Here is a 13,212-nt window from a genome sequence, read left to right as displayed (position 1 = left end):
TTTCTGATGAAGGGTCTAGGCCCGAAACGTCAGCCTTCCTGCTCCTATGATGCTGCTTGGCCTGCTGTGTTCATCCAGCTCTACACCTTGTTATCTCAGATTGTCCAGCATCCGCAGTTCCTACTATCTCTGATAATTTTTTTTAAAAAAGGGGTTAAAATTGTTTGTTTTGTTCCTGAAGGTAATTTCTCCAGACTGCAGCGATGAAGTCACAGTAAAAAAGGACAGTGTATTGGTCCGCTCTTTCAAGGATGGCAAATTGTGAGTACTTCCATAATCTACACTGCTGAATACTGAAACTGATGAGAAAACTTTCGCAACAAGGGGTTAATCCCAAAATACAGCCCTGTTAATAATACAAAGATTTCCATTGTGAAGCATATCTGTCCTGTGTTATGCTGGTCAAGATAAGGTAAAGTTGTCATAGTCTTACCAGACTATAGGGCTGCTGTCTCATTGAATGGAGGGGGTGGTGAGAGAGAGAGAAAGATGACTGGCTGTTGTTTAACCCTTCGGGTCACCACGCCTCAGATGAAGGGACAGCTTTAGAAGGATTGTCTTTCATGGTAATCTCAGCTGGTGTGGGAATTGAAGCCACACTGTTGGTGTCATTCTGCTGATTGAGGGTCAAAGGAATTGTGTATATAGACCTTAGAGAGGCAGGAGCATATCAAAATTCAGCACTAAACCAGCCCAGAAGCGTGTGATTTGTACAATGGGCTTTGAAGTGAGGTAGCTTCACTAATGAGTTGAAAACAAACCAAGACCTAATCGGTATGCAGTATGAACTTCAATTATAAAATAAAAACAGAATATGCGGACTGTATCAGGCAGGATTACCTGAATGAGAAAACAGGTTAATGTTTTAGGCGGAGACTTTTCAACTGAAGATATTGCTCTTCGGTTACAACATAATGTAATATATAGTGCAGCAGGTGCGCAAAGGCCATACGCATGAACAGTGTGTGCAGGTTGAGTGCTTCTGCTCTAACCCCAGGGTGTGGACAGTACAGCATAATAGTCCACCATTAAATCAGTTTGTTGGGAAAATTAAATCTTTGTGGTAAGCCATAACTTAATTGTTTTTATCATATTTAGAGTTTTTAGATGCCAGAAATGATCAGTTAAAAGATTTGATTTTCCATTCTGGATTTTCTGGTGATGTGTTAATAGGGTAGTCACGACTCTGCATTGGTTAGAAATATTCAGACGTTACAACACAGAGGCCATTCAGCCCAAGCAGTCCTTGTCAGCATTTGTTCTTCACACGAGCAAGTGGTTCAAGTCATATTTACCCATCCTGCTCCCATATACCTTCAAACCTTTTCCTTCATTCACCTATACAATCTAAAAGTTTTCTTCCTCAACCACTAACTCAGACAGTTAGTACTCCACTCACAACTAAGTGTGAAGATGTTTCTCCCATTCTCCTGTTAAATCTTATATTTAATCTTATATCTCTGTCTCCTTATTCAAAATCTCTCACCTCCTGAAAATAGTCTTATTTTAATTTGACTCATGTATTTACAATTTCCCACAACAGGCTACATTCTTGTGAAATTCTGTTCATTCTCTAAAGCCTCAATAGTATCCTAATTGTGTAGTAACCAAATGACACAGTCTAATTGAGTTTTTAATAAGATTTTACATGGGTGCATCCTGATTTCTTACATTTTGTTCCAGAAGTTGTGTATCATAGAAGTTTTATTTTACTGGTGAGTATACTTTTTCACCTCCACTGCTCTGCACACAGCATATTTTTCCACATCCATGCTGATAACACCCACATCTGTCTCTCAGCCATCTCTCTTGACCCTTGTCCTGTTTGCAAATTGTCAAGTTGATTGTTTGACATTGAGTACTGGATGAGCAGAAATTGCCTTGTGACAAAGTAAAGGGGAGACAAAATCAATTGTCTGTGCCACCTGTCATATACGACATTCTTTAGCTAATGATTCCATCCTTCCAGCTGATTAATGTCTGACGCTGAACCAGACTGTTCACAGTCTTGATGTCATATTTAATTCCAATTACTAGTCAACCTAATTCTACCTTAATAAAATTACCCATCCATTACTGAAACCCTTATTGGTGCCTTTTTAACTTCTACATTTGGTCATTCCAATGCTCCCTTGACTGGCATTTCATTTTTCAACCCCATAAACTTGAGCTCATCCAGACATCCTCTGCTGATACCTTAGCTCTTCACCATCAGTATTCATTGACCTATAATGCCTCCTGATCTGACAAAGTATAAATTTTAAAATTCTTATCCTTGTTTTCAGTCTATCCGTCAGTTTCTCCAACACTAGATTTGTGTGCATTGCCAATTCTGACCTTGTCGTGGGTCTATGATTTTAATTACTGCACCACTGCTGGTGGAGCTAGCGGCTACTGAGATCTTAAGGGCTGGAATTCTATCACTAAACCTCCATCTCCTTTTCTTTCCTCCTTTAAAGAAAATCCTTAAATTTTGGTTTGACAAGACTTGTAGCCTCTGACCTAATATTGTTTCGTATCTTGATATCAGATCTTGTTTGATAATGCTCCTGTGAAGTGCCTTAATGTACTTTACTTCATAAAAAATGCTATATAAATACATTATTGTTAATGCTGAGTTTCATCTCCAATATTTTTAGCTTGTTTTCTGACTTGATAGTATTCCTTCATAACTTATTTTGTTCTTCAAAAGGATTAAATGTATGATGATTGTTTTAATCCTGCATCCAAAGCATAGATAGAGACAACAAACAGAATTAGCCCAACAACCTAAACCTTAAGCACACCACCACCCACTTCCAACCACTCTGAAAACCACTCATAGCTCCTATTCTGTTTGCTGCCTTATGACTAATTTGTCATCCATTTATCCTTCCTGAATTTCATTTCCTGTGTTGTCTGACAGTAGTGTCATATGTGCATCTTGCCAAGCCAGTGTCAATGATTCCCACCACAAACTTTGTTCCCTTGCCACTGATTCCATGCACACATTTCACTGAGTGGCAGAAGATAAAACACTGGTTAAGAAAGAATCTAGTCATAAACTTCCCTAGTCAGAATTTTACTTCCAGCACCACAAACTCTAATTCCGCTTACTACTCTTGTTCCCCATTTTAATACACCTGACTCTCACCCAGTTATCTCTTACCATATTACCATCGCCTATTCCCCAGCCATATTTGGTCTTGGGCATCCCTGCCAGATCCTACCAGACACATTTTCCTTTTTCTTTAAAGCAAACAAAACAAAAATGCAAAATGTCAACATACAAAATTATGACTTTTTATATTCACTTTTCTTTCTTCCTATACATTAAAGTTCCCAGTGTCCTTCCAGCATTCCTATTAGATATTGGAAGGTTGCTCCTTCCTCTGTAAAATAATCAGATAGCTGACCGCCTGTTGCAGTTTGGAGATTTTTCCATTCCCCAGCATTTGTTTTAAAACTGCAATATTGATTGTTGGCCTTTTCTTCATTCACATATTGTACGGTATCCCTTCCTGAGTTGTTGTTATTAATATCGCACTCAATGAATATTGCTGCTGATTCCCCTTTTTATTAGAATTTCTTCTAATAATTTTACAAAGAAAAATGTCACATCTATCGCTTTTCTGATATTTCCAGCTTCCTAAGTTAAAGAGCAACATTTACCTTGCTCTCCCAAAAGAAAAACTATAACCCTTCCTGCATCAGGGGCATTTACATAAGGAGCATCATTAAAATCAGTAGTTTTCTTATTACTGGTATCTCCCAGTGATGGAAATTTAAAATGTTCTGTTTTCAGTTTTTGCAATGGTTTGTTTGCTGAAATCCTTCTCCTTCGGATTTTTCATTGATGTGCTCAACTCTGAGCTCAAAACTGGCATCTGGCCTTTTTGGGTGCCAAATCAATTCAGCAGTCCAATTTGACTTCACCATTCCTCCATTTCGGTTTTGGAAGATACTGCATCTTTTTGTGAGGCTCTACCTTAACCAACTGCAATGGGGTGAACAATTTCTGAATAAGATTAATGCTGTGTGACACTTGATCCATTCTGCATGATTTCCAATCCCATGTACTGAAAGCATAATTCCAAATTAAGCCAGCCTTTAGGAGCTGTTAAATCCACTTATAACCATGTTTTCAAATCCACTGCTTCCACTCCACAAAAAAAGCATCTACAGGAATCACAAGGATGCCAGAAATCTGACCCTCATGGTGCCAGTAAAGCACAGCAACTTTTGTTTTCAGCTGGAGATAGACTAGTCTTAATAAACTTTCTAAGAAGTACTAAATTCCACAAACATCATTTCAACTATATGTGCATTTATTTACCTTCCAGAAATTGCCCGTTGCATTTAGTGTGCCTTTTAGAGGGCAAAGAAACATTTCTCCTTTGAGTTAAAGCTGCATTTCTGCAGCAGATTAACATCACTTGATGTACATTCCAAGTGTTTGTGATTAACAAAGCCAAGAAAATCTTCAAAATTGTTTTTCCTGGCACCAGTAAATCTGTTGTTCTGTCTTGATTTCCCCCAGGCCTCACTCCAAGTTTTGCTTGAAAAACCTCTTGTCACTATATTTGCTTTGGCCTTAAGTCCTGTCAGGAAACATGTTTTCCATGAATATCCACTTTTGTGAATAGGCAGGTTGTCTCCTGTCAGCACTTCTGTATACACACTCATTCTTTCCAGCTCTGTAACTCTTGCTGTTTGGCAGTCTTAATGAGCTTGTTATCTCATTTGTTCGTAGCCAGTAGGACACCTACTCAGTTCTGAGGAAGGGTCACTGAACCCAAAACGTTAACACTGATTTCTCTCCACAAATGCTGCCTGACCTGCTGAGCCTTTCCAACAATTTCTGTTTTTGTTTTGGACTTCTACTCCTGTTGATTTCCTGGCCTTTGCTATATTTCTTGATCTTGCCTTCTCTGCCTTTTCCATAGAATTCATAGAATAGAAACCTTCAGTGTGGAAACAAGCCATTCAGCCCAACAAGTCCAAACTGACCCTCTAAAGAGCATCCCACCCAGACCCATCCATGACATTCAACCAATAATATTTTCCATTGGCCTTCCTTGCTCTACTCAGAATAGTTATGTTTCTGAATAAAAACTGAAAAACTGCAGATGCTGTAAATCAGGAACAAAAGCAAAAGTTGCTGGAAACGCTCAGCAGGTCTGGCAGCATCTGTGAAGAAAAAATCAAAGTTAACGTTTTGGGTCCAGTGACCCTTCCTCAGAACTGATGGTAGCTGGGAAAATGTCGGTTTATATGCAGAAAGTACGGAGCGGGATGGGGTAGGGAGTAAACGATAGGATAAAGGATACAGCCCAAAGAGAGAGAAGAGCAGTTGGATAGACAAAGGAGTTGATAATGATCTGGCTAGGAGGGTGAATAGCTGTTAATAGGGACTGTTAGTGACTAACAATAGGTAGTGTGTAATGGCAGGTTACGTGATAACAAGACCTGATGGGTGGAGTATGGGGTTAGGACATATAGTTTAGGACATAGATATTGAGTGCATACGGCTGCCGGGTCTCCAAGCGGAAAATAAGGCGTTGTTCTTCCAGTTCATGCTGAGCTTCTCTGGAACACTGTAGCAAGCCTGGAACAGAGATGTTGGTCAGGGAACAGGGTGGTGTTAAAGTGGCAGGTAACAGGTAGCTCAGTCTTTGTTGCGAGCAGAACGTAGATGTTCTGCGAAGCGATCAGCCAGACTACGCTTCATTTCCTCAGTGTACAGGAGACCATATTATGAGCAGCGAATGCAGTAGACTAGATTCTAGGAGGTGCAGGTGAAGTGTTGCTTCACCTGGAAGGTATGTTTGGGCCCTTGGATACTAGGAAAGGAGGAAGTAAATGGGCAGGTTTTGCACCTTTGCCAGTTGCATGGGAAGGTGCCGTAGGGCTATGGCGGGGTGTTGGGGATGAAGGAAGAGTGGACCTGGGTGTCCTGGAGGGGAAGGTCTGTGGAAGGCAGACAGGGGAGGGGAGGAGAATATGTGCCTGGAGGTGGCAGAAATGGTGCTTGATCTTCTGGATGTGGATGCTGGTTGGATGGTAGGTAAGGACAAGGGGAACTCTATCGTTGTTGTGGGAGGGAAGAGAGGGGGCGAGGGCGGAAGTGTGGGAGATGGGTCGGACCCGGTTGAGGGCCCTGTTGACAACGGTGCCAGGGAATCCTTGGTTGAGGAAGAAGGTGGACATTTCAGAGGCTCCTTTGTCGAAGTTGGCCTCATCTGGACATATGCAACGGAGACGGAGTGACTGAGAGAATGGGATGGAGTCTTTACAGGAAGCAGCCTATGAGGATGTATAGTCCAGGTAACTGTGGGCGTCAGTGGGTTTATAGTGGATATTAGTGGCCAGTCTAGCCCCAGAAATGGAAACAGAGATGTCAAGGAAGGGAAGGGAGGAGTCAGAGATAGACCAGGTGAAAGTGAGGGCAGGTAGAAATTGGAAGCGAAATCGATGAACTTTTCTAATTCCAGATGAGAGAGGGAAGCAGCACCGATGATATCACTGATATATTGGAGAAAGAGTTGTGGGTGGGGGCCAGAATAGGACTGGAAAAAGGAATGTTCCACGTACCCCATGAAGAGACAGGCATAACTCGGGTCCTTGCGGGTACCCATGGCCACCCTCTTACCTGAAGAAAATGAGAGGAGTTAAAAGAGAAGTTGTTGAGGGTGAGGACAAGCTCAACCAAGCAGAGGAGAGTGGTGGTTGGTGGGGACGGTTCAGGCCTTTGCTCCAGGAAGAAGCAGAAAGTTCTGAGACCATCTGGTGGGGAATGGATGTGTAAAGGGACTGCACAGCCATGGTAAAGAGGAGGCGGCTGGAACCTTCAAACTGGAAGTTTTGAAACCGGCGTAAAGCATTAGAGAACTCACAGATATACGTCGACGGGGCTTGGACCGGGGAGAGAAGACTGAGTCAAGGTAGGAAGAGATGAATTCTGTGGGGCAGGAGTGGGCTGAAGCAATGGGTGTGCCCAGACACTCCTGTTTGTGGATTTTTGGAAAGTGGTAGAAGCGAGCTGTGCGGGCTGGGGGACTATCAGCTTGGAAGCAGTGGGGGGATGTCACCAGATGAAATGAGATCCGTTACCGTAGTTGATACAATGGCATGATGTGTCCTGGTATGGTGATGGTCCAGGGGAAGATAGGAGGAGGTATCTGAGAGCTGGCGCTCAGCCTCTGCATTGTAGAGGTCAGTACACCAGACTACAACAGCACCATCCTTATCAGCACGCGTAATAACAAAGTCAGGGTTAGAACAGAGTGCAGTCAGTTTGGAGGGAGATATGTTAGATTTGGTGTCGGGGTGGGGCAGAGAAATTGAGGCAATCAATATCACATCGACAGTTCTGAATGAACAGACCAAGTGCAGGTAAGAGGAGGGGTCCAGGTGGAGGGAGAGTGTTGGAACTGTGTGAAGGAGTCTGTGGGACGGGGAGAAGACTCTTGCCCAAAGAAATGGGAACGGAGACGAAGACAGCAGAAGAAGAGTTTGATGTCATGTCGTGCCTGAAATTCATTAAGGGAGTGACGCAGCAGAATAAGGCTAAGGCCTTTGCTGAGTGTAGTTGTGTTTCTCCACTGACTAACCCTCTCTGGTAAATATTTGATTTTAGTATCCACTTTTGGTAATTGTTCTTTGGGGCTGATTGCCTTGTCATCATCAGACTATCAGCTTCATAGTTTGATCATCAGAACTGGTCAGCCCTTCAACTGACAAGCCAGCAATCACAACAATCTTTGATCCACATGTCTAGGCAACAAATGGTCATGAGAGAGACATAGAACCAACCTCCCTATCGCTGTATTCACAACATAGAAAAAGTAAAGCATTCCATAACTCTCAATAACCAGACTGAGAATAACTCATACCAGACACCAAGTGTGATAAAATGAACAATTTGTGAATAATACAGTACCTTTATCTCATTCTATAACTTTGCTCTGCTAATCTGATGCCTATGTTTTCAACCCAATCTTCATTGATTCTAGTATCCACTCTCATGTAGACCGACACAGTTAAGGAATAAATCAGAAAAAAAATTAAAGCAAATATAACTGGCCTGTTCAATAAGCAGTTTTCCTGATCCATAATATCATGGGCACATGGGATTGTATCTTGCTTGATTTCTGAAGATATCGGTCAATGCAAAAGCTTCCAGTAGGCTCAGAGGAATATTCATTTATTTCTGACAACTGAAATTCTATTCTCCAAACTTTCAATAAATTGATAGTAGGAGAACAACCAGGGAGCAAACAAATCGCCACCTTGTAGCTATGGTGGCCACGATCTTTCTGATAATAAAAATATAATTGTTAGACTGAATGACACCTGTTAACATTGAACATTACGCCTCTCTGAAGTCAACGTTTATACGGTACTTTGAACAAAAATCAACTGGTAATTAACCTCCAGACCTGGCTTTGTAAACAAGCATCAGTTTGTTTGCTCCCTTTTTTTTTTGAAAGAGCAAGCTGTTGCTCACAGTCCAAAAGTCACCTTCAGCTCTCAGTTCCAAAATAAAAATAACAATAAAAATAAATTGAGATCCCAATAGAGACACCTGGTTCCTCACTACTTGCTTTAACACGGAGTCTGAAAATTTGTAGTCCAGATCCAGTAACCTTGAAGAGTGTACCTGAAATCTCTGGTGCCTATGTTGCACAATTACTGATTTTTCATCCTGTACCAATAAACCTTCCACAGCATCTCCACTCTTCTTAAGCCCCTTTCTTTTACAATAAATCATGTCCCCTTTTTTTGAAACTGGTTTGCTGAATTCCTTCTAATATTTCAGCTTTAAAGAGAGCCTTTCTGCCTCAGATATTGTGTTCAAATGCTCTGAAAGAATAGAGCCAATTGTAGTCACTTAGCAAACTGGAGCCTGATCGTTTATCACTGACGGAACTTAAGATCTCTCAGATCTTGGTAGAACCCCTATCCTTTCTCTTTCTTGCTGTTGCTCTCACACGTCATTGGTACTGAACCACCTCCCCTCCCCACCACCCCAGCACCCCACCGCCCCCCCTCCCCCCACCACTAGTTCCACATTCTGCCTGGGATCTATGTTAGTCACAACAGCTTTTCACTGGATGCTCCATCTGTGCCCATGAATTGATTGATTGTGACTATTTTTAAAAAGTACTATTTCCTTGTAACGATTTTAATATTTTACCATTCCAAAACTTGGAACTGGTCGAACTTTTAAATTCCTTCATTTTGTTCCAACCCTTTTTACTCTGTCAATCTAGGCATCATTTTAGCCAGTGTATTCACACACCTTTGGCATGCATCCACTGTCTGATACTGCACAATTCTACCACCAACTTATTCGTCATAAATGATTCAGACTTGAATGTAGGGGTTGATCACTAAGTTCATAGATGATGTGAAGATTGTTTGGGTGGTAAAACATGAGAAAGATTACAAGAGGATACAAATACGCTGGTCAAATGGGCTGATCAGTGGCAAATGGGATTTAATCCAGATAAGAGTGAGGTGATGTATCGGGCATGACAAATGAGACAAATGATCTGGACTACAAATTTGCAGACTCAGTGTTAAAGAAAGTAGTGAGGAACCAGGTATCTCTATTGGGATCTCAATTTATTTTTATTGTTATTTTTATTTTGGAACTGAGAGCTGAAGGTGACTTTTGGACTGTGAGCAACAGCTTGCTGAATGCTAAGACTCCGGGGAGCACTGAAGATCAGAGGGACCTTGGTATGCATATTCACTGGCCCCTTAAGGTAGCAGGACAGGAAGTTAATGTGATAAAGAAATCACATGGGATACTCTCCTCTAAAAGCTGAGACATCAAGTTTAAAAGCAGGGAGATGATGCTGGAACTTTATAAAATATTAATTAGGTAACATATTGTGGAATCCACTTTACGGGAGGGTGCCTTAGCACCTGGAAGAGGTGCAGGGGAGATTTACCAGGATGTTGCCTAGGCTGGAGAATATAAGAGAGATTGGACAGATTGGGGTGATTTTCCTTGGAGCAGAGCGTGCTGAGTGGGTCACGGTTGAGATGTTCATGGTTGAGAGATATAAAATAATGTGGGTGCGAATCCAGGTCTTCTGGTCCAGAGGTAGGGACACTACCACTGCATCATGAGTCCCTCCCTCCACATTTTCACACCTCTGAATAAAGATGCCATCTAAATTCCATACTACTGAATTCAGTAATTATTGTGTTTATATTCATGGCAGTATGTTTGGTTTTCAATTGACAAGCAAGTTGATGCAACGTAGCCACATGAATGGATTCTGTTTCATTGTGTGAGCATTAATGGGCGTCCAAATGATATTTGACTTGGAACTATTACGTACCTCAGCATGTGAATGCACTTCTGGTTCTGCTGCCCCAACATCAGAGCTCTGATTGATTTGTTGCAGGGTGGCTGTACCCAGGAAGGACATTGCAGAATTTAACACCGAGATGGCCTCAAAATATGATGCAGCAATGAAAGAAGGTGAAAAGAATTTTACTTTATTATGCTAAACTAATAGGCAAAATACTAGTTGATGTTGTTTCGGTTGTTCTGATGTAGAAAATCAGTGTGTTAAAACTTAGTGAAAACACAGGTAATTTGCAAATAATCCTAGAATTGTGATGGGAAATGGCTACAGGAACGTGGTAACAGATGTAGGCCATTCAGTTATTCCAGTCAGTTTGCTATTCAATGAGATCACGGTTGGTCTGTATCTTAACTCCCATCTGATCTCATTGACTCTGAATGTTACACGCTGTCCATATTGATTTTTAATGAATTTTACTGAAGCACTTTGGGAGAGAGATTGCACCTGTTCCTCGGTGATGTGTGTTTCAACACTACAATATGTGCTGACATGAATATAGCTGTCTATATTTCTCCATCAACCTTAAACTTAGTGAGCCCTGGGTCCTGAATTACTCTTGCCTTTATTACAATTGCAATTAATAGTTTTTCATAGAATGATACAGTATGGTAGGTCATCCCTCTGTCTTTTGGATGAAATGTCAAACTAAGGACCCATCTGCTGCCTCATGTGTATATAAAAGATCCCATGGAACTATTTTGAATGAGAATGGAAGAGTTATCCCTCATTTGACATGTCAAAAGAATTACAGTGCTATTTGTAGGAGTTTTCCAGGTGCAAACTATCTGGCATGTTTCTTATATTAAGGCAGCACCTCCACTTTTAAAAGAACGTTATGGCTTCACAACGTTTTGAGCCATTCAGTAGTCATGACAAGCACAGAGCAAATGCATGTCTTTCTTCCATTCAGACCATCATGCTTCTGTCAACTTTTTGAAAGAGCTATCCAATTAATCCCGTTTTCTCTGCCCTTTTCCCTGTGAATGTTGATTCATTTCTGCTTGGCAATTATTATTGAATCATCTTCCACCAGTCCTTTCAGACTGTACATGCTGGATCAAATGTTTAATTTTCTACCCTGATAGGCAGTGCTGATACTGAGTGAGCAACAATTACTATTGCATTCTCCTGCACTGACCAAAATATGCACAAAGCTCATCCAAATGTGAGATAACACCTTAGTGAGTGTTTAGACTATTTGTGATTTTGTTTTCCCTTCTTGCCTGTGCCCCCACTTAAGTAGTTCCTTTTGACTATAGCTGATTGACATAACAAATTGTTTTAAAGTGTGACCAGAAGTAAAAGATATCTTTTGGGTTGGGATTTTCAGCTTTGGATCAAGCTTTAGAGTTCTTGAAGAGTGGTGCTATCCCCAATAATTGGAAGACGGAGCTGAAAGATGAGAGCTCAAGTAGTGATGAAGAGGGACGTGAAGAAGAAAGCAGTGAGGAGGAGGTGAGGATTTGACTTCGAGCTTGAAGACTGAGTGGTTTGCTAACTGTTAGTAAATTGTTTTCTCGTTTATTCATCAATTAATCAGTTAATCCTTTCAGCATTTTGGATCCAATTTACCCAGGTTCATTTGACACCCCAAACCATTGTGTGAGTGCTAGGCTCTCAGTGACCTCCATCGCAGCTGTCAGCCATGAATATAGTAACACATTGCATGCTACAGCATAGACACAAGCCAGGAGAGTACAGCAAACAATGCTAGTCAAAAGTTTTATCTGAAAGGAACTAGTAACACAGCCATAACCAGGAGTGGGGAGAAAGGGAACACTTCTATAATTGGGAGAGGTTGTGGGGAATACACTGAAATTGTTAGCGTTTTACCATGCCTTGCTTTTATAGGAACATATGAACAGGAATAAATCATTCCGCGCCTTGAGCCTGTTCTGCCATTTGATGATATCATGTCTGATCTGTCATCTGACTTTATATACCTGCCTTTGGCCAATAATCCTTAATACCATTGTTTAACAAAACGTGTCTATCTCAAATTTAAAACTGACAACTGATCCAGCGTCCATTGCCATTCATTGAGGGGAGTTCCAAACATATGCCACCCTTTGTATGTAGAAGTACTTCCTAACATTGCTCTTGTATGGTCTGGCCTTTATTCTCACACTATGCCTCCTAGTTCTAGAATTCCCCAACCACAGGAAATAGTTTATCTTGATTTATCCTGTCTTTTTCTGCTAATATCTTGAAAACTTCAATCAGATTGTCCCTTAGCCTTCTGAATTCTAGAGAAAACAGGTCATATTTGGATAATCTGTCCTCGTAACTTAACCCCTGAAGTCCAGGTATTATTCCTGTAAACCTACTTTGTCCTCCCCTCCAAGGCCAATATATCCTCCTTAAGGTTTGGTGCCCAGATCTGCTATCAATACAAGTGGGCTCTAGCAAGGGTTTTGTGTAACTGCAGCACAATTTCTGCATCCTTGTATGCTGGTCCTCTTGATATAAAGGCCAGCATTCCATTAGCTTTCTTGACTATTTTCTGCACCTGTTAGTGAAATTTTTTTAAAGATCTATGCACATGGAAATCGACTGTATTTAACATCATACCATCAAGAAATTACCCTGATCTATCCATTTTTGGTCCAAAATGGATAACCTCACATTTGCTAACATTGAACTCTATCTGCCACAGTTTTGCCCATTTGCTTAGTCTATCATCATACCTTTTATGCTATCATCTACACTGCCTTTAATGCCATCTAACTTTGTCATTAGCAGATTTGGATATATGACTTTTTATGCCATTCTCCAAGTTGTTAATAAATAAAGTGAATAATGTAGGCATCTATTCAGATCCATCATGTTTCATTCCTTGTCTTTC

General features: G+C 41.0%; 1 protein-coding gene across 1 annotated transcript in view; it reads left to right on the top strand.

Moving 5' to 3' along the window:
* Window positions 1-186: 186 nt before the first annotated feature.
* The window catches only part of arid4b (AT-rich interaction domain 4B), a 101,472-nt gene continuing 88,446 nt past the window's right edge, over window positions 187-13,212 (top strand). Inside the window, exons 1-3 of the mRNA XM_048597215.1 lie at window positions 187-261; window positions 10,404-10,480; window positions 11,698-11,822. Coding sequence (XP_048453172.1) covers window positions 10,447-10,480; window positions 11,698-11,822 — 159 coding nt within the window. The 5' untranslated portion in view covers window positions 187-261; window positions 10,404-10,446. The remainder of the gene's footprint in view (window positions 262-10,403; window positions 10,481-11,697; window positions 11,823-13,212) is intronic.

This window comes from Rhincodon typus, chromosome 5, assembly GCF_021869965.1.
Source record: "Rhincodon typus isolate 14 chromosome 5, sRhiTyp1.1, whole genome shotgun sequence".
NCBI classification, from domain to species: Eukaryota; Metazoa; Chordata; class Chondrichthyes; order Orectolobiformes; family Rhincodontidae; genus Rhincodon; species Rhincodon typus.
This window is presented reverse-complemented; position numbering and strand designations above follow the sequence as displayed.